Source organism: Papio anubis, chromosome 7 (assembly GCF_008728515.1).
Source record: "Papio anubis isolate 15944 chromosome 7, Panubis1.0, whole genome shotgun sequence".
NCBI lineage: Eukaryota > Metazoa > Chordata > Mammalia > Primates > Cercopithecidae > Papio > Papio anubis.
Genome location: NC_044982.1, coordinates 72,723,199 through 72,745,847, shown reverse-complemented (window position 1 = coordinate 72,745,847; position 22,649 = coordinate 72,723,199). Strand labels below are relative to the sequence as shown.

Below are 22,649 nucleotides of genomic sequence, written 5' to 3'. Positions count from 1 at the left end.
ACTAACCAAGACCCACAGATTGGGTCATCTGAGTTTGGGGGCAGGCTTTCTGGGAGGTTCACGCCAATCCTGGCGTGACACTATCACAGCACTTGGCCTGGCTGCCTCCCACCCCCATCATTCTGGTCTTTGGCTTCTCCTGGCCTAAAGCCACCAAGCAGAGCCCACACGTGGTCTGAGTAGGAAAATTTCCAATAGGTCTTATGAATGGAAGTTGGTGCCCTTTGGCTGATCATTTAGACAGGGAGTACCTGAATCCCATTTTTCTTTGAGACAGCCAAATGGAGCTGAGAAGCTAACAACCATGGCTCATCAGCACACTGGCCCTTCAGAGTGTGTTCACATACTTTGGTGATGACTTGAAGGCATGAATGTGCTTGCTACCAACAGCATATCAATCAGACACTAATGATTATTGCTCTAGAGAGGGCCTTAATGTGCACCACTTAAAAGAGTCTTCATTTATCTACTTTCTATTTCCTTTTTTTGACCTCTTCTGCTCTACATTAATTCTCTCTAAAGGTAAAAAGTATGTGTATTGAATGTGGCTTTCTCCAAGGCCTGATTTCCGTGCAAAGTCTCCCCTGTGTTTGTGATGTGTTCAAGATGAGTTCTGATATCACGGAATCCTTGCACATAGAGTTTTATGGAATAATTACTATAGGGAATGCAGGTGGTTATGAAAACTCATATGCCAGACAGAAAATAGAATAAGGTCTTGTGGCACTGCCATTCTTTTGCTAGGCAAAATGATACTGTGACAAGGAGACCCATCACCATTAAGAATGAAATGCTGGAAACAGGCACCCTAGGGCTAGCAGTGTCTGGCTCCCATGTTGATGAAACATAGGTACTGAAGTCATCTATGTGGTTGTTACTCCCATTCTGTGAGATTTCTTCCTATCTGGATCTTTCTCACTGCCTCATCAGCCTCATGACTTCCTCCTCTGCCTACAAATGCAAGGAGTAAGAAGAGCTAAGCAGTCAGTCTCTGAATACTATTGATCTAGCCTAGGATCAGATGGTACAAACTCATGAGTTTTGGTGATTCTATTCCATCAAATCCCATGTGGATAGGAAGGAAGTTTTGGTATCAAAGACCAGTCTTCAACCTCAAAAGCTTCAATCTCAGGCATAGAAGACCTGTTTCAGCTGACCTACAAACCCTCCCTGAAGTCAATGATAAAGGACTCTAAGTTGTAGGGCAAGTGATCTGTGAGCCCCCAAAGAAGACTAACGTCATGGGCTTTAGCAGGGGAAACTCCACCAAGACAGCCATTCACTGGCATCACTTCTATAGAGCAGAGATCTAGAAAGAAAATGACGTGGCCCTGGCAAAACAGCAACTGCAGAAGTTTGGTTTTCTTTCCCATATTCTTGTCTATTATTCTTCCCTGAGCAATCCTTTCACGTCACTTCTTCCTTCCCAGAACCCTTGCACCCAGGCCCCAATCCAGGCTTGTCCTTCCCTCTTCTGAAGCTACCGCTCCTCCAGTCTTCTTCCCATTCCCTTGTAACACTTAATAGAATTATAGACTCTTAGAGTATTCAGAGAAGGAGTCCATCTTCCCACCTTTAGTCTCATCTGATTATCTAGAGAAAGCTTTGCTGCTGAAGCTAATTCACACTAAGGAGTAAATGCCTGATAATCCATTTTAGTGAATTACCCCTCCCAGGAACATTTGCAGTTTTGGAGTAGTTACTGAAATAGTGACTCTTTACTATAGGAATTTCGCTAGAGATTAGCAAACGAGTCAGTAATCATCAATTTTAAGTCTCTGCTTGGCTAGCCATCATGGAAAAATAGAAGAGGCATTTCCCATTTTGAAGCAGGAGGATTTCCTTGTGCCTTCAGATTACAGGAGCCTACTCTCCTCATACATCAGGTGGCCTTGGAGTGGCATTTCCAGAAGACAGGTCAAACTGACTTAACATGCTCTCTCTTCCAAAAGAGCCTTGTTTCCAAACTAAAAATAGAACAAAAATTAAGCACATTTGTGCAAGTGAGGTTAGATCCCTTCTGTTAGGGCCTCTTTCACACTGGGACTCTCCCCACTGCAATCAGATTTCCAGCTAACAAGCCACAGGTGTACACCACATGAGCAGATGAAAATGTGATTGTAATGGGTGTGTTGACAGTTCGGTAGCCATAATCCATGCATCCCAAGGTGCACCTGTGCATCTGTCAGATAGGCACCAAGGGCTCTGCCACCCCACCAATAGCGTGGAAGCCATCTGAGCAGCTGAGAAGCTACATCAAGGACCCAAAACAAAGGTACTGAGGCCATGGACTCATCAGGAGCCCAAGAGAAGACAGGACACACCAGGAGGCACGGGAATTAATTGTTGAGAGTACTTCTCATCCTCCCTTCCCCCAGGTGTTACTCTGGGAGGACTGTCAAGCAGCACAGTTCCCTGGCCCCCAGTGGTACCTGATTATTTAAAAGCTTCTCTATGGCTTTCATGGAGCATTTGGGTATTCGATCATTGCAGCAGGGTGCACCTGGCACATGCAAGCCAAGCTTCCATAAAATCCCATGAAGAGCTGAGAAATGATTTCATGTTTAGTCTTTGAAACTTTCTAAACTCCAGAAGTCTGGGACAAAGAAGTGGGGGAGAAGATGGTCCAAACAAACCATGCAGAATGGGTGTCTGCACTCCTGACCAGTGCCTCCCTCCCACAGCAATCCTGAGTACAAGGACACACCCATGGACATCGCACAGCTCCCCCATCTGCCAGAGAAAACTTCCGAATCCTCGGAGACATCCGACTCTGAGTCAGACTCTAAAGACACCTCAGGTATTACAGGTATTATTCCTTCTTCTCCATGTTCTGCAGTGATGGCTTGCCCACCACACACGGGGGGTGGGCAATGGCCAGAGGGCCATCATCAGAGGCAAAGCAACTGGTCACATTTCAGAGAGACATATGTCATATCAAGTTATTACTGAGTCTCCGCCTCTCTCCACACACACATACATATAATTGTACACCAGTACATACCTGTATGTACTGTATATGTATATATACACACAATACATATAGATAGGTAGTGCTGGATAAATACGTGTGTGTGTGTGTATATATATGTATGTATATATGTTGTGTGTATATATACACACAGAAGAAAGAGATCTTTTGAGATCTGACAGATCTTTCTTTAAATATACAGAAAGAGATTGATTGCTATTAGCAATCATTTAATGTCAATCCACTGGCCATACAGAAGGAACCCCGCTCTAACCTCATAGCTAGCTCTCGACCTCTACTAGAGGCAGGTACTAGGGCCAGCTCCAAGAGAGTCTGTGACTTTGAGCCCCAAATATTCACATTCCCACCAAGCTGGGACCGAGCCTCTAAAGTAGGATACTTAATGGCATTGATCAGTGCCCTTTCAGGGTGCTGGACTGTTACTTATTTCCTGAGTCTATGCAGAACAAACTCGCATTTTCATTTCTTTTGGGGAAGCAGACTTCCTGAGTAGTTCTTTGGGACACAGAAAATTAGTATAAAAATTTGCTTTTCCTCCCATCCCCAGCCCTCTTCCAGAGACACTCATAAGGCCAGGGAGCACCAAACTTGTAGGATTTTACAGCTGCAAGAAAATCCTAAACCTCTTCTAACCCTCCCTCTTCTGCTACAAAAGGGGAGGCAATGACCACAGCCTCTTGTCCAGGCTGCCAGTCAGGCTTCATCCCTCAATCTTCAGAGGTTGTGTTACTGGAAAAATCTATTCTCCCAAAAATGTGGCAGCTAGGTTTCCCTGACAACCCCCTATCATGATGGCACCTGAGCTCCAGCTCCTTGTTTACATGTACAAGGGTTACGGTACATGTAAACATGTATCCCTTCCTCCAGACCCAGCTTCAGGGAGGCAGAAGGAGGGCAGAGCACTCAAGGTAGATCTTCACTGTCTTCCTGTCCCTAAATTGCATTAATTTGAAAGTTCTTGACAAAGACATAAAAAGTCCTAGAATTGGTAGTCTCTGCCCCTTTTTAATATAGTATATCGTTGTGAACAAAACAAAGAAAAATTCCTAGCCCCAGTGAGCTGATATACTAGTGGGAGGAAGAGACAAGTCAATAAAACTAAAATATACAGTGAGGCAGCGCAGTGGCTCATGGCTGTAATCCCAGCACTTTGGGAGGCTGAGGTGGGCGCAATGCTTGAGTCCAGGAGTTTGAGACCGGCCTGGGCAACATGGCAAGACCCTGTCTCTACAAAAAAAAAAAAAAAAAAAATCAGCCATGTGTGGTGGTAGGCACCTGTGGTCTTAGCCACTCTGGAGGCCGAGGCAGGAGGATCGCTTGAGCTGGGGAGGGCAAGGCTGCCATGAGCGGTGACCATCCCGCTGTACTCCAGCCTGAGGCACAGAGGCAGACCCTGCCAAAAATAATAATAATAAATAATAAAAATAAAGCTATACAGTGAATCAGATGATGGTAAGTGCTGTGGGGGAGAATAACTTATGGAATGGAAAGAAGGAGAGTGGCTCTCAGTAATGAACAAAATATTCACCAAGGGAAAATGCAGACTCTTTAGAAAGTCACCTTGCATGTCATCATTTTTCTGTGCCACACCTTAATCCAGGTTATTTAACCTGACTTCCTGAGCATCCTTGTGGGACTTCTTAAACTTGAATGTGCCTGAGAATCACCTGCGGGTCATATTCCAATGCAGAACCTGATGCAGTCTATCTGGGTGGGAGCAGAGAGTCTGCATTTGCAACAGATGTCCAGATGATTGCCAGTGCCGCTGGTCCTCGGCCGGCACTTTTTAAGTAACCGTCCAGCTAATCCAGGCCCTCAGCAGAGAGAAAGCCCAGGCTTTAAGACCTCTGAAGGTGATGGAGAAGCCCGTGATGAGGACGGACACTTGCCCTGCTCCCTGCCCCAGCCCCTGCAGGTGACAGGCTGGGTCGCCCCGCTAACCTGGTGTCTTCTCTCTCTTCTCTCCCCATCCCCGCCACCGCCGGCCCCGGGCCCCACGCAGAGGACAACGAGAACTCCAAGTCCGACGAGAAAGGGAACCAGTCCGAGAACAGCGAAGACCCGGAGCCCGACCGGAAGAAGTCGGGCAACGCTTGTGACAACGACATGAACTGCAACGACGACGGCCATAGCTCCAGTAACCCGGACAGCCGCGACAGCGATGACAGCTTCGAGCACTCGGACTTTGAGAACCCCAAGGCGGGCGAGGACGGCTTCGGTGCGCTGGGCCCGATGCAGATCAAGGTGGAGCGCTACGTGGAGAGTGAGTCGGATCTGCGGCTGCAGAACTGCGAGTCACTCACGTCCGATAGTGCCAAGGACTCGGACAGCGCGGGCGAGACGGGTGCTCAGGCCTCCAGCAAGCACCAGAAGCGCAAGAAAAGGCGGAAACGGCAGAAGGGTGGCAGCGCCAGCCGCCGGCGCCTGTCCAGTGCGTCGAGCCCGGGCGGCCTGGACGCGGGCCTGGTGGAGCCCCCGCGGTTGCTGTCCTCCCCCAACAGTGCCTCGGTGCTCAAGATCAAGACGGAGATCTCGGAACCCATCAACTTCGACAACGACAGCAGCATCTGGAACTACCCGCCCAACCGGGAGATCTCCAGGAACGAGTCCCCCTACAGCATGACCAAGCCCCCCAGCTCCGAGCACTTCCCGTCCCCGCAGGGCGGCGGCGGTGGGGGTGGTGGCAGCGGGGGACTGCACGTGGCCATCCCCGACTCGGTCCTCACACCGCCCGGCGCCGACGGCGCGGCTGCCCGCAAGACTCAGTTCGGCGCCTCGGCCACCACAGCCCTGGCCCCCGTTGCCTCCGACCCACTGTCACCCCCGCTCTCGGCGTCCCCACGGGACAAGCACCCCGGGAACGGCGGCGGGGGCGGGGGCGGCGGCGCGGGGGGGCGGCGGCCCCAGCGCGTCCAACTCCTTGCTGTACACTGGGGACCTAGAGGCGCTGCAGAGGTTGCAGGCGGGCAACGTCGTGCTCCCGCTGGTGCACAGGGTGACCGGGACCCTGGCCGCCACCAGCACGGCCGCACAGAGGGTCTATACCACGGGCACCATCCGCTACGCGCCCGCCGAGGTGACCCTGGCCATGCAGGGCAACCTGCTGCCCAACGCGCACGCTGTTAACTTCGTGGACGTTAACAGCCCTGGCTTCGGCCTCGACCCCAAGACGCCCATGGAGATGCTCTACCACCACGTGCACCGGCTCAACATGTCAGGACCGTTCGGCGGCGCAGTGAGCGCAGCCAGCCTGACGCAGATGCCCGCCGGCAACGTGTTCACCACGGCCGAGGGACTCTTCTCCACGCTGCCCTTCCCCGTCTACAGCAACGGCATCCATGCGGCACAGACTCTGGAGCGCAAGGAGGACTGAGGCGCCGCCTGTCCTGGGCCCGGCCAGGCCCCGCTCGGAGGAGGCATCGTCGGCATTTTCGTTTAGACCTTTAATTCTAGCACTTTGAATTCGAGCAGGTCAGCGTCTTCTCTCGCCACGACGGTCCCCATTCCACCCCCTCTTTCTTTCACCTGACTTATTCTTTCGTGTAAAGATATGTTTATTTTTTGCCTTCAGAGGGTCAGACGACCAGTTGCCTGCCGTTTTGTCTTCTTCTAAGATGTGTGTTGGGTTGTTTTGCTTTCCTTTGCATCTTTATTAAGATGTCTTTCATGTGTATATGCCTCTGCCATAGAATACTCAGTCTTGTGGTCAAGAGAGTTCTCAAGTGACAACCATTGGGGTTTCTTCATAAAGATCTTGATATGATCAAGATGGAAAGAGACAAGCATAAACAATGTGCCCTATTTGACTAAGTCAAATGAAATGGGGTGGTTTTTTGTTTCTGTTCCTAATTCCTTTAAAAAAAATAGGGGGAATAGTATTTTAGAATTTTATGCAGAATTTAATTCTCTTTTTACGGTTAAGATTTTAAGATTTTCTTACTTGCACATAAAAAATAATTTGGGTTCTTAAACTTAATTTCTGGCCTGTGACTAGAATGTTTAAAAAAAAAAAGTCGGACTAAATGTTAATTACTGAAACATTAACTTAATTTCTAAAACCATGGTGCTATCATTTATTAATCTGTAATGTCTTCATACAAAATGCAGCTCCTGGGCTGGGTTTTGGGGGAAAAAAAAAATTGTGTTCTGTCCTGGTCTGGAGTCCATTGCTGCAGTCTCCTTGGTTAGTTAAGACAAAGCCCTCATTAACGTTTGCTGCAGGACTTAAAATTTTTTACCTCCCAACTAACAAACATAGCCTCACATTAAATTTAATGGGTCAGTAAAGCCCTTTTTAAAGGGGCTGCTGGGAAACTCAATCAAACTGATTTGAGGAGCAGTTTAGGTACATACTGCCTTTTGTTTAGCTTTTTGTTTTCCTTACTCAGTCTAACTGAGGCTAATTTTGCAACTTCAATAACACTTCAGAGTAAAAGAAGGAAAATATTTAACATGTTTTTGGTTTTTTTCATTTCTTGCTTAAAAAAAGGAAGGTTGTATTTTGGGGGACTGATTTGATTTGATGGAATTTCTTTCCCTTTGGTTCTTATTTCTGGGTTGAAACCAATAAGTTTTAAAACTAAAGAATGGGTTAATAAGCTTCAGACAGATAACTGCAACTGAAAACTGCACATTAAGTAAAAAAAAAAAAAAAGAAAAAAAAAGAAAAAAAAAAGAAAAAGAAAAAGAAAAAAAATCCTATTTTGTCTTTGTTGCCAGAAATCAGTGTGGTGTCAAACACTCCAAATGACTGTCAAGTATAAATTCTTCTTCCACTTCATTTTTGGCAGCTGTTTGTTAAGGCATCTAATAACAGATGTGAGAACTGTAATGTGTACAATGTGTACGTGTCCTTGGCTGTCAGTCCCATTGCAGTTTCAATGTGTGTTTCTATATGCAGTATATACTAAGCTAATGTAGTTGTTTTGTCCTTTGTCTTATCTGTGCTCTATCTCTAGTCCGGAGTGGTACAGTCCCATTCCTGCAGTCCTAGTGAATCCAGTGATTCTTGGGGGTTAGTGGGTTTTGTGTGGTGGCCTTCCTCTGTAATGTCACCCTATGCTGCTTCTACTGTCTGTGAATCTTCCGTTTTACCTTTTAAAATTCCTGCTGTTGCTTTGCTGGTGTATATTCTCCCTACCTCTCCTCTCTTTCCCTCCCTTTCCCATCTCCCTGTCTCCCTCCTCTTCAGTCCTTCCCCATCCCCAAAATCTGTTTCATTCTCAGAGATAAAAAGACTCTTAACTAGCTCAAGGTTAATGGAGCCATTTTTCCCACAACGGAATTCTGGGTATGACTCTCTCTTCTGGAGTGCAACACAAAGCACTGAAGAATAATGCTCAGATATATTAAATAAATTGATGCCATATAGCCTCAGTTGTTAACATTCCCAGAGTCCCTTGTGCTCTACCTATAAGCAGTGGGTGCTTTTCTTTGGTTTCCTTTCAGGTTGGCTGATGGAGCAATATATAAAGCAATTACCAGTGAGACAGAAAATTCTTTCAAAGGTCAACCAACATTTTTAAGAAACAAAATAGGAGGGGATAATGGAATCTAGAATTGTCATATATATTTGTTTACTTGTGCAATGCTAATATAGTAACTCGGCTGTCCTTTGAATATCACTGTGTTGAGTAGGTTCCTCTAGGACCTTTGATTTCATGAGCTGGGCCCAAACCACGGTGGGATAATAACAAAAAGAAGTTAAATGCCGCAAATTTTAATAGTGAGCTTACTTGAAGGATTTAAGTAGGTTTAGAAGGTGAAGAAAGCCAACGGAGAAATTTACAGATTACTTTTGGAAGCTCTACTCTAGCTATCGAACAATCAAAGGAATGCACCTATCAGCTACAAAGAACAGCTAGACAGCTGTTTTTTTTTTCTTTTATAAATGTTTCTGTGTTGTGTCAAAATGATTTCTGGTGATTTAAACTAACAGATAATCACAGCTGCTGTCTAAATCCATAGTGTTGAAAATTACAAAATGAAAAAAAAAAAAAACACTTCATTACCTGTGAAGACTGTGTCTGTGTTTTTAACTATTTCTTGTACAAATATATGAAAACTTTTATGAGGAGACTGGTGCCAAGTAGCTGAATAATGGGGAAAGGGATATTCTGTTCGTAAAAACCTTAGCAGTGTTACCAACTCTACGATATATATATAAAAAAATAATTAAAACGTTACAAAGCGACAGCTATGGTACATTTGTTTTGTGTGAAGCTAACCGGACCTAACTTCCTGAGTGCCTGGCTTATTTTGAAACATTTTTTTTCATTGACCATTGATAATGCTGCAAATCAGAAATGTACATACTTCATTTACAACAGGGTTCTTTTTATACTTTTGTAGATTCTCATACATGTCACATACATGGTTGTCTTTATGTAACTTAATTTTTTCATCCGCAGGTGCCATTTTCATAATAAACTTCTCTTGGATTTGTTACTATCTGGCATCATTTCTTTTACATGTAACCATCCTGACTAATGAATGCTGGTAGTATTTGTTTAAGCAGGTACCTTGGTCATTATTCTTTATTTAAAAAAAAAGAAAAAGTAAAAAAAAAAAATGCATTCGTATTTTTGCTAGTTTTGGAAAAAAATATATAGCTTGTGTACTGATGAGGCTGACAAGGCACAGAATAAGATGCTAATCCAAATACTACACCAAACTTGCAACCATCCTAAATTTTCAGCTACCCCAATTCATTGTCATACTGAGCATTTTTATGCACATTATCAAAGCTGAACAGTGGGCCTGCAACATTAACCACTATGGGAAGTGTGCATTTTTTGATTAATGCACATTAAGTGATGACAGTTTTCATACATTAATCATTTAAAATGCACTCAATATTTTCATTTATTACAATCTATAATGTATAACCAACTGTTCCATTGCTTATATCTTCTTTTTATACTAAATATGTATTTTCTTTCTCCAGACAAGCTGATTAAGTCATGTTCATGCTGTATTATGGTTAGGGTAGCATGTGGCCTGTCATGTTTTAAGGCAGGTCAGCTGCTTACTCTTTAAAAAAAAAAAAAAAAAAAGGAAGTGTCACCCATTATCTCAAAGTTAAGGATAAGGTAGGTCAACTCTTAAGTCTGTGATCTCCAAAAACTGAAATATGAATGGGCTGAGCTGGGGGAGTTGGGGAGGGGAGGCAAACACTTTTGTCCAGAAGCTACCAAAAATAATAAATATCATTTCCCTAGTTTAAGTCTTCAGTGACATTAGCCAGTGTGGGGGTTGTTTTTTTATTAATGGAAGAAAGCTTCAGACTGGCGAACATAGAAGTGTGGTTAGGGTTGGAGAGCTCTGGATTTCTCTACTATGCCCCAGATGGGTCTTCGGAATAAGTACTCAAAATAGGGAATAGGGAGAAGCTGATTGAGAACACAGAATTGGGTATGCCAAACTACTTTCCTAAAATTTCTTCCCCTTTTGCTCTTTAGAGTCAGAAGGATATAGTATAGCAAGATTGGGAAGTCAAAAACTGACAGAGCTAGAATCTATGCTGAGTGGATTCTGGTGAGTGAGGAAGCCCGCTTACCCAAGGCACCCTGTCTGGTAGGTATCGATGGACCTGGCTGTGAGTGCAGGCTTTCAGAGCTCTGCATGGGGCAGGGTCTCATAACGCAGAGGGGTGCTTGTCCGAGTGTGGAAATGGCTAATGCTGTTGATCAGCCATAACACTTTTCTTCTGGACTTTCCTGCAGCCTTGTGATCTGGAGGTGGTAGCAATGAGGGTTGCAATGGGAAGCAGGACAGGTGATGGGTGAATTGAAATCCTCACAGTATTTGGTGCTTCTGCAGTAGAAGTGGTGGAAATCCTGGATTCTTATCCCAACTCAAGCCTCTCTTAGCATTAGCAAGTTCCCTGTCCTTTATGTGTATCCATCAATGCTAAAATAGGTCACTAATGAAATAAAGAACATCTCTCAGCTTGAAAGACTGAGTGAGCTCTGGGCTCAGACTCATTGATAATCAGGAAGCCCTGCCACCTCCCCAGCCCCAGTGCTGGCAACCAGGCCAGAGCCCTGAGCTCCCCGGAAGTACAGGACTTCGTTGCCAGGCTGGCAGCAAGTCAACTGGTCAAGGCTCTAGTCTTCAGGTGACAGAATGAGGGCCAACAGCCAGCTCTCTGTAGCTCCTCCCTTCTTCCCAGCTGATACTTATACTAATTTATTTGGCAGTGAGGAACAAGACAATTTTTAAATAAAAACAGCAGGCAGGACAAGAGGGAACAAAAACATTCCAGTTGAGCACCAAAACAAAAACAAAAAAAAAAACTGTTTTTAAGGCTGGGCGTGGCGGCTCATGCCTGTAATCCCAGCACTTTGGGAGGCTGAAGCAGGCAGACCATGAGGTCAGGAGTTCAAGACCAACCTGGCCAACGTGGTGAAACCCCATCTCTACTAAAAATACAAAAATTAGCCCAGTGTGGTGGCAGGCACCCATAATCCCAGCTAGTTGGCTGAGGCAAGAGAATCACTTGAACTCAGGAGGCGGAGGTTGCAGTGAGCCAAGATCATGCCGTTGCACTCCAGCTCTGGGCAACAGAGCAAGACTGTCTTGGAAAAAAATAAATAAATAAAAATAAATAAACTTACTTTAGCCCTTGTGGACTATAATTCATACCTGTCCTTCCCCTATTCCTAGACAAAGTCTATTTAACATTGAGAATGTTTAAAGCAATTTGAAAATCAACTTGCCCTATGTATTATATTTAAGATAGATGATAATATATCTCAAGCCCAGAAGACAGTCTGTTCAAGCCAGGATTATTACCCAGGTTCAAAAAGGAGAAAGGGTCAAAGATTTGGGAGAGAAGAAAGAATATCTTTGCCAACATTTCATATTATGTAGTGGAAAAAAAGGGCAAACCTAATTCTTGAGCATAATTCCAAAAGATGGATGTCAACTAGCAGGCTTAAGAAACTCTCTGGGACACTGAGGTAAATGAATACCGTTGGCTGCCTTCTGCTTTCCTGTGTCTCCTAGGAAACCAATATGAAGAAAGAGGGCTGATTTGGTAAGCTCTCCACAGGCATAAATCATCGCTTATTCATCTTCATAGTCTTCCAAGGTGCCTAGCTCAATGATTTACGGTAGTGTTGGCTTGGTAAAGATCAGCTGAATACTGATGGATGAAGATGTGAACAAATGAAACATGATTTGTCAAGAGGCAGAGATTCCACTGGAAATGTCCAGGTGGTTTGACAGGATAGCTGGAGTTTGTATCAAGAAAAGATTGTCAAAATGGATAAAGCAGCAAGTTCACTCATTCTTCCTTTCTTGTGTAGTCCATATGGCTGACACAGAGTTGGCCATCCATAAATGTTGGAGGTGGGTGGGTGTGTCCATAATACGATCTACTCTGTACACAGCAACAGATTAGGTAAAGCAAATAGAGGAGGAGGAGGAAACAACCCAAACGGTTGGTAACCGACTCAGTTAACTGTGACATTGTATCCTATGGATAGCTAAGCAAATGGATTCACAAGAAAGCACCACTTAATAGCGTATCCTCACATATGAGCATATAATCACAATAGTGATCCAGAGAATCTTAGCAACTAAGAGGGACTCTCTGGTGTAGAAATCACATGTCCTTAATAATTCTAGCACTGAGAGTCTTTCTAGCACACTGTTGAATTGTTCTGATTTTTAGAAGGTGTTGAGCTGAAATCTTACCTCTGGAGTTAAAGGGACTAACTCTAAACCCTTTTCCATTTGAAAAGACTTCAAAGATGCGAAGAGAGATGTCAGGGTTTCAGTAAATCTCTAGGCTAAATGCCACATGCTTTGTCAATTTCCTCCACTGACATGGTGGAGGATCCTTCACCATCCTAGTTACCATTATTTGAGTGCACCAGAATTTGCCAAGACCCTGTATTGGTTTCCTGGGTCTGCTTTATTAGCACAAACTGCTTAAAACAACAGAAATGTATTCTCTCACAGTTCTGGAGGCCGAAAGTCTGAAATCAAGGTGCCAGCAAGGTTAGTTCTTCTGGAAAGCTCTGAGGGAGTGTTTGTTCCATGCTTCTCTCCTAGCTCCTGGCAATCTTTGACATTCCTTAGCTTATAGATGCATCCCTCTGATCTCTGCCTCTGTCGCTTTATGGCCATCTTCTCCCTGTGTGTGTCTGTGTCTTCACATGGAGTTCTCCCCAACTGTGTCCCTCTCTCCTCTTATAAGGATATTAATCAGATTAGATTAAGGGCCCACCCTACTCCAGCATGACCTGATCGTAACTACCTACATCTACAACAACTCTACCGTAAGAAGGAAATGAAAGTAGGCTGGGCACAGTGGCTCATGCCTATAATCTCAGCACTTTGGGAGGCTGAGGTGAGCAGATCATTTGAGTTCAGGAGTTCGAGACCAGCCTGGCCAACATGGTGGAAACCCTGTCTCCACTAAAAATTAAAATTTAAAAAAAAAAAAAAAAAAGCCAGGCATGGTGGTGCACACCTGTAATCCCAGCTACTGTGGAGGCTGAGACAGGAGAATCGCTTGAACCTGAGAGGCGGAGGTTGCAGTGAGCCAAGACTGTGTCACTGCACTCCAGCCTGGGTGACAGAGTGAGACTCCACCCCAAAAAAGAAAAGAAATGAAAGTAAGGTCACATGCTGGGCACTGTCACATGCTGGGTGTTAAGAAACTGGGGATTAGGACTTCAGCTTTTGGAGGGGCACAATTCAGCCCATAACAGCTCCTATTCAAATGTGGCACCTTGGGCCAGTCACATGACTCCAGATGTGATCTGGTACTTGCATGGCATAGAAGTTCCATCCCATCTCTTCTCAAGACTCTGAGCTCCTAGGTAAAACGGCCTGCAATTGCAGTCACATCTTAGCAGCCAGGTCAAATTACTATCTCATCTCAAGTCTCCAGTCAACCAGTTTGGGTCTTTTCACCAACTTTTGTGAAGGTAGGTCTCCCATCTTTCTCTGCATACGTAGCCCTCACATAATGCTGGCATGGGCTTGGGTGAAAAGCAACATAAAGAAAGCGGCTCATAAGCATAGAAGGGGAGCAAGAACCTGAACCCCTGAAAACACATTTATCATTTTCATTGCATTTTACGTACCCTCTGAGACTACTTCACACAACTCTGCTGGAAAGGAGCGACCTGGCTCCAATATTTGTGGAACACTGGGGTATAGGCACATAATAAATACAATAAATCCATAATAAACATTACCGGTGGACTACCCTCTTTTAAGTAAATTGAGTCAGAGAAAAAACAACCATAAGAAGGAAATGGAAAGAATTGGAGATAGTTACTACCATATCAGCGATTTTATGGGAACAGAACTGGTGTGAGAGGTGTCAAGACTCCTGATATGTACATGTAAAACCCACTCAAAAGTCAAGAATTTCAAGACAAAATTCTTCAATTTTCTGAAAATAAGTGGCCCTCCCTTAATCCCTTTTAGGGACCAAAATCAAAGAGCCTGGGCCAAATATATTCACTGAGTGTATGTTCCATCTGGAATTAAAATTCATAATCCCTGAATTCCTCGCTATTGTCCTATGCACAGTTGTTTTCATTCTTCTGTCCACCTCTCCCTATTTGGAAATCACGGGATATACCACAAGGAATGACCCAGATAATGTGCCTATGTTAAAAAGAATTTTTCTGGGAAAATAAAATTAATTTCAGCCTTTAAAAATAATTTATGCCAACTATTAAAACTACTTTAAGAAAGAAAAAGGAGCAGAGAGTAAGGAGGTGGCACTTCCTTGCACTGAAGGAGTTCTCAGATTTATAGCGGAAGTGTCAGAAACAGGATGTAATATCCATATGACCCCCCCACCTCCCCCAAACAAAACCATTATACCCTTGATGAATTATTGACTTTAGAGTTTTATCTGTGCCATGAATAATCACAAACTTGGGAGTCTCAGGGCACAGTTCATAAACAAATAATTATATCACAATGATAATTTTTCAGGAATTGCAACATCAATCATGGCCATGTTATTATCAAGTACATTTTCTGGTTGCCTCTATTCATCAAACCCTCCTCCCTCTCCACCCTTCCGCATCACACAAGCAAAACTCATCACCAGATTGCCTCTTATTTACACATCACTCAAAGCAGGACAGAGCAGGCACACACAAAACGGGCCAACCCAGCGTTTATGAGGATGAGTTTTCATTAAGAAAGTTCAAATTAAACACACTGAGAAGATGGAGGTGGGGGGAGATCATTAATTATTCCAGACTCCCCCACAGAAGCCATCTTTGAAAAGATCTCATTTAGAAGATAAAAACAAACGGAAGTTTTATTCCATTTCAGGCAGTACTAGAAAGGAGTTAGCCTCAGAAAGCCAAGGAAATGACAGCCCTACAGTAATGTGCCATTGTTTTCTTTTCACGGTGTTCACACACACAAAGCTTGGGTGCTGTCTACAGCCTCCATCTGCAGGTGGAAGAGGCAGGTGGAGGTGGGTACAGAACCTGGAAAGGGTATAAATACTTTATCCAAGTCTCTATACAAATCAGTCATACAGCTGTCTGGGATGCTTAGGTCTGACCTAAACCGCTTTGCTGTGACTGAAACAGAAGGCTCATATTTCCAAACAAGTAACAGTACAAAAGCACTCTTAGTCAAGCTACTTTACTGAGTGGTTTAATGTCACTTAAGGTCATAGGGCTACTCCTTGGATAACACGTTCATCCTACAATTCAAAAGAAAAATAAATGACTAGCCAAGCAACATAAAGAAAGTACCCTCTTTAGATAAAAGATTGTGCAATCAGGTTAAATCCGTAACACAGTGGGGCTTGCCATGAACTCCTTACGCAAGAGAGCTCTCTCACTGGTCTCTGCTTCCTCACTGGCAAGCTACACAGGCAAAGCAATGTGAGTCTAAAATGACCAATAGGAATTTAGACTCCTCAAAAGGAGGTACCAACCCCAAGCATCTGAGACAATCCAGTCCCCTGGTAACGCCTCAGGACTCTTGAGGACAGCCCTTGAACGCATGCGGCTTCAGCTTAGATCAAATTCTGTCTTCCTTGGCATCAAAACATGTCTAGGCAAAGGTAGGGCTGGTGTCCCACAGTGGGCACCACAGGTATGGGAACTTAGCGGAGCTAGACCCAACCTGATCAGCCCCGAACAACCGCTACTCCATCAACCTGCAGGACAGCTGGAGGTTCCAAGTACCCTGTACCACTTTATCCAAAACACTATCTTCCCTCTCTACGGCTCTTATTTTAAAATCTTTGAGTTTCCTGAGTGTACCTGGACTATGGTCAGCCCCCTTGCCTTAAGCTGACATTGTTTTTTTGTTTTGTTTTGTTTTGAGATGGAATTTCACTCTGGTGTCCAGGCTGGAGTGCAGTGCTCACCGCAACCTTCGCCTCCCGGGTTCAAGCGATTCTCCTGCCTCAGCCTCCCAAGTAGCTGGGATTACAGGCGTGTACCACCATGCCCGGCTAATTTTTGTGTTTTTAGTAGAAAAGGGGTTTTGCCATGTTGGCCAGGCTGGTCTCCAACTGCTGACGTCAGGTGATCTGCCCGCCTCAGCCTTCCAAAGTAATGGGATTACAGGTGTGAGCCACTACACCCAGCCTAGGCCAATCTTAATATTTAAACTTATTATCCAACACCACTGGAAATGAGAAATAAAAAACAAATATAAATAAACTTGGCCAGGCGTGGTGGCTCACGCCTGCAATCCCAGTACTTTGGGAGGCCGAGGTGGGTAGATCACCTGAGGTCAGGAATTCGAGACCAGCCTGACCAACATGGTGAAACCCCGTCTCTACTAAAAATACAAAAATTAGCCAGGCGTGGTGGCAGGCACCTGTAATCCCAGCTACTCAGGAGGCTGAGGCAGGAGAATCACTTGAACCCGGGAGGCGGAGGTTACAGTGAGCCGAGATTGCGCCACTGCACTCCAGCCTGGGCCACAGAGTGAGACTCTGTCTCAATCAATCAATCAATAAACAAACAAACAAGCAAACTTATTAAAAGGAGGGAAAGTAGAGTCAGGGCAGAAAGACACACACAACTAGTCCATGGCCCAATAAAACTTCTAGATATCCCCTTCAAAGCATCTATCTCCCCTAATACAATATTGTCTTCAGAGGCCAACCAAATGTCTCCCCTCCTCCCTTCTCCCTGCCTACAGAGAAGCTGCCTCTCCAGTGGGTGTGGCCCTCCCTCTGTCTGGCCTTTTGCCTACGTCCTGCACCACGAGAGCTCCTCTGGGGTCTGTTTCCCTTTTTCTCCTGTGGGGCGGCTGGACCTCTCTTGTCTACTCCCAGACTCCTCTTCACCTGTCACCCCTCTCAGTGTGATGAGGCCCTCAGCTGGCCAATAAACCAAAGGCCCTTTCAGAAAATCTACTCTTTTTAGAAATCTGGGGAGAAAATGATGTAAATTTTTAAAATTTCAATTTTTGGACCAGGTTAAAGCATCAAAAAGGTACACACAAACCAACAACATAACCTCCTTTCCAATCCCTGGGGGAACTGCTGAGAGCCCTGAAATGAATTTGCCTAGATCCCTGCCTGTCCCGTCCCTGGCAGGGAACTCCCTTCTCACAGAGGGAAGTTAGGCAGTTTGGAGATAAAGGGAGAAAGTAAAGAAGATCACATAAGCCATAAGTTAATAACCTGCTCCAGCGAAAGCGACAGCCATCCACCATGGCCAGAGTCCTCCTGGTCTCATCCGAGAGGCCAGGGTCCCCACATACCTGGAGTTCACACACCTCAACAGACACCTCTGCATCAGAGTCACATGGGAAAAGAAAAGATTTATCATTTAGAAGACATTTTTCCAAAATACAAATGTAACTGCTATTTCTTTCATAGTATTTTCTAGGACGAGGACACTAGCAATTCTTTTTCATTTTGAACATTTTGAATAAAAGGAAGCTCAGATTTCTTTCTCTAGTTTTTCCACCTGACTTCCCTCCATGCTGCTCCGGATATTTACACAGAAGTTGCCCAAGTTAGAGACATTTTTCAGACATTGATTAATCTATAATTCTTTGAAGTAGGGAAACATTATTATCTCCACTTTACAGATGTGGAAACTAAGACACAGAAGTTAATGACTTGCCCAGAGGTCAAACATCCAGTCAATTGCAAACGTGGGTTTTAAATAGAAGCTCCCCTTTCTGCTCCTAGCTTAATTCAAGTTTGTTCTTAGCTCATCTGCCCTATTTACATCACAGCTGCCTCCCTTGTCTGGCCACCTCTTAAATTTTGCCTTAAGGCCCTTAATGTGCTTCTTGAAAGAGGAATGCTTGCTTCGCCTACTGTCAGCAGTTGCCCTCTTCCCATTCGTGCCTTTGCTTGTAAATAAGAAATGACAACTCCTTTCTGGAGTATTTTGTAATACTAAATAGTATTTTGTATAAATAGTCTTTTGCATCACTAAATAGTACTATTATTTTCTTAAATTTTTTATTAACAAATAGAAGCCCGACAGTTCTTTCTAAACCTAGAATCTGTAATTTTGCTTAGTTTCTAGTAGTGGCCTGTAATTAATTTAAGGGAGGAGCTACCCAAGCCACACCAGAAATATAAAGATGGATCAAGTCCTACCCTCCGTGCTCTAGTTCTTCACAGAATAGAAAGGGAGACAAATGTGAAAACTGATCATTACAATGGTATGACAAGTGGCATGACAGACATATTTATACACCCAGTGTTATGGGTCGCCTGAGTAATGGCAACGAATTCAGGCCCTGAGGGCAGAGAAGCTTCCCAAAAGGAGGGGATGCTTAAAGTGGGACTTGAAAAATAAGTAGGAATTAACCACAGACGCTAGAGAAAGAATGATTCCTGGAAGGTATAAGCAACATCATAGAGGCAGGAGAGAACTTGCAAGTAATTCACTGTGTTGGAGTGATGGCTACACCTAGGAGATATATGGAAAGGTCAGCTGACAAGTTCATGAAACCCAGTATATGCTTTGCTAGCCAGCACCGCCCCTAGTTCAGTGCTGCATCCTCCTAACAAAAGGAGTACCTTGCTCTCACGTAAAGGCCTGCGCCACTCACCACGCCCTCCTTCCACATTTGCTGGGCTGCATCTGTGCAGAGGGGTCATCTTTTTCTCATTCATACAAAGAAGGCACAAAAAACAGCAGCCCTGTGAGTGACCTACCTTGAATGTTATATGTGGAATTTGAATCGTACCTCTAGGCAATGGGATGATCAATTTATTCAGAGAAGTATAACACTGGAGTTTTTGTATTTGAAAGGCCACTCTGATGGCATTTGAAGGATGAGCTGGATTAAATAGAGACAGGAGTGATATACCACATGACAAAGGATGAGAGTTGAGCAGGAGTAGAGTGGGTAGGGGGGTGGATTTGAGAGGGTTATGGGAGAAGTGACAGTGACTGGTTAGATATGGAGAGAGATGATGGAGAGGAAAGAGTAAAAGATGACTCAGGTTTCTGGCTTGGGTGTGTGGGTGTCATCAAACAAGACATGCAGAGAACACAGGAGCAAAGAAAGATTTAAAGGATGAGTAGGAGAAGTTGAAGAGCTCCATTTTAGACACGGTAAGTTTTAAGTGCTGATGGAAAATGCAGGAAATGTCCGGTGAGTAGGTGGAAAAATAGTTCTAGATCTCTGGAGAGAAATCCGTTGTAAAGGTAGCATCAGAAACATCAGCATTCATAGGAGAAGCCATGGGTCTAGACGACATTACACAGGAGAGAGGGTGTTGATGAGTAAACAGTCAAGAATGGGGTGCTAGCATGTGTCAAAGGAGTGATCAGAAGAATAAGAGCCCATGACAGAAATTTTTAAAAGAGCCCAGAAGAATGAAAGGGATTGGTGTTACAGAAATCAGTTAAGAAAAAGGTTTCCAGAAGGCCAGGTAAGGACTGAAGTATTAAATGGACATGGCGAACAAAGACAGCATAAGATGGCTACCCCTTCCAGAAATTTGGCAGTGAAGGAAATGAAAGGGCCTCATTTCTAAGAAGCAACTTCTTTTTGTCACTGATTGGTATGATCTTTCTTTGAAAAACTGTAGTCCCTGCATCACTCATATTAAATGGCTACTGAACAAGAGGGCTTGAGGCAATGTCTTGCCCTTACAGAATCTGTCTTGTCACCTTCTTCCTATGTGCCTCACATTGATTTGTCCCACAGCCTAGGCTCTGGCCCCAGAACTGCATTCAGAGAAGACACTGTGCAAGCATTAAGGTCAGGCACGTAAGATGTTGTGCATGTTTCAAGGACTTTCTGTACTCTCAATTTCTCCCCAGAGAAATTAATTGACTTTGTTTGGTATGACCTCTCTGATCATCCACAGTGGCTCTTGTGTGATATTCTATATTTTTAAAAAGAAACTCCTTCTAGGAAAGAGAAAGTAATGAAGTGTATGATTGGGGCTTTACTCAATGGAGAAAGAATAAGGTTGGTCCTAAACCTGTATCAGACTAGGATTGAATTGTGTGGAATCACTGACCCTAGTTAAGCCACTATAGTCGTGACAACAAAATTGTTGGTTGACTACCTGATATCTTTTTGTTTTTTCTCCTTGGTAATGGAAACCAAAACTTTTCTTAGCTAGGCACAGTGCTGCTTAGAATAAAATATTTTGGTTTTTAGCCTCTCTTGCAGCTGAATATAGCCACATGACAAAGTTCTAGCCCATGAAATCTTAACACAGAACAAGAATTTCCAAGAAAGCTGATACACTGTCTTTCCTTCTTATTCTAGGCTGCAACTCAGACATATGGCTGGAGTTCCAGCAGCCACACTGGATCATGAAATGACCTTAAAAATAAAAGCCATGAGCTAGGATGGGGGAACGGAGCTTAGTTCTGGGGGCATTACTCTAGCCATGAACTACCTACTTCTGAACCACGTTTATATGAAACTGAATAAACTTCTATCTTGTTTAAGCCATGTCATTTTGGGAAGAGGGATTTATTTTGCTACTGAATGTAATTCTTAACTGATAGAACTATTAGATCAATTATAAATATCCTTTGGCTGTTCATTACTAAAGCAAGTTCCCTAGTTCTTTCCTACAGTTTGTCTTTTGACCTGCATTGCTTCTTACATATTCGAGCACAAGGATAGGAAAGCATGAGAAATCAAATGTGGGAAAAGCTAGAAGCTTCAACATTGTATGAAGGATGCAAAGCAACATTGTATGAAGGAGGCAAAGAGGTCTTTAAACTCTAGCAAATGGTTGACAAGTGATGATTCTAGCTAACTCCACATATTCAGCGAGAAAGAATCCCATGGAAACAAAGAAGTACTTCACAGCCTAAAAAGAACCAATTCTGGCTGCACAGACAATGCATAGAAGATCTATACCCCATTTGTTGCAAGGAGGTATCTTCTATGAAGCCACATATCTCAGAAGTATCATCTGAACTGTTCTTAAACACCAGGCACTGTCACAGCTCAAAGAAAAGGCTGGAAAAAACAGAAACAAAAACAAAAACAAACAAACAAACAAAACTCTAGAGTAAACTTGGAGAATTAATAAGGCCGTGCTTCATTTGTTGCGCATTACAGGGAGAAGGCTCATGCACACACTGATACCTGGCAGGGATGGAACTGGAAAACCCTTATGGAAGCTGAACTAATAATGAGAATCTAAAATGATGCTACTAAGCAGCCACCAGTTACCTGGAGACCCACACACTCCTAGCTGGGTGCTTTAAATATTACCTAATGTGAGGAACTAAAAATTCTGAGGACAACTCCAAACAAACCAGTCAGGCCATCACAAGATCACAAGATCATCACAGCCACCAATTACCATATGCCAAGCACTCCAGTAAGCACTTGACACTCACTCGCTCACTGCATTCTCATAACCCAATAATGGTAGAAACTACTTTTATCACTATCGTAAGGTCCAGACACTGAGAATCCAAGAAGCTGGGTGACTTATCCGTATTCTCTTAACTAATAATTGGTGGAGCCAAAATAATAACCCAAGCCTCCCTCGTTTCAAAGCTTGATTGATTTTTTTAACCACTATGCTATAGGTTCCTCCCCACCTTAATGTTGAAGAGAGAATTATTCCTAAAAGTCATCTCACCTATTTTTTAATACTTTATAAAATTGAGATTTTTAAGACCAAAAAAACACTGAAAATAAAAGGATTGCTTCATAATAAAATGTTTGATTCATCAGAAATTTATCAAAAATCACATTTGTATTCCCATATAACAGTCTAAAAATGTACAATGCTAAATAATTCAAAACCACAAGTTCAAATCTACAATCATGTTGGAAGATTTAAACATACCTCTCTCCTAGTCATCAGGCAGAAGCAAATATAAATCCCCCTGGAGGACATAATATATACCAGAGCATCACATTATCTCTTCAATTTTAAATACTCCGTGGAACATTCAATCAAAATTAGCCATTTATATGGATATACAAGAAAACAATGTGACCGAAAGTCAAAAGAAACAACAAACAATAAAAATAAACCTAAATGAAATCCAGAGAATGGAATTATCAAATACAGACATTAACAATAATTAGTTTGAGGAGTGAACAGTCTATATTGAAAACTAAGGGAAATCTTCAAATTAGAAAAGGACTGAATGGAAAAATTCCGTAGCCAAAGTTTTATAACTGAACTTAAACACTCAAACAATGCATTTAACAGAAAATTAGATTA

The 22,649-nt window shown here is 43.6% G+C and overlaps 1 protein-coding gene and 1 long non-coding RNA gene across 2 annotated transcripts in view; one reads left to right on the top strand and one right to left on the bottom strand.

Moving 5' to 3' along the window:
• Window positions 1-9,439, top strand: part of NPAS3 (neuronal PAS domain protein 3) — an 861,019-nt gene extending 851,580 nt beyond the window's left edge. The window contains 3 exon segments of the mRNA XM_017961099.2: window positions 2,685-2,809; window positions 4,995-5,880; window positions 5,882-9,439. Coding sequence (XP_017816588.2) covers window positions 2,685-2,809; window positions 4,995-5,880; window positions 5,882-6,365 — 1,495 coding nt within the window. The 3' untranslated portion in view covers window positions 6,366-9,439.
• LOC116275940 overlaps window positions 1-22,649 on the bottom strand; it is a 40,981-nt gene that overhangs the window by 2,144 nt on the left and 16,188 nt on the right. The window lies entirely within an intron of this gene.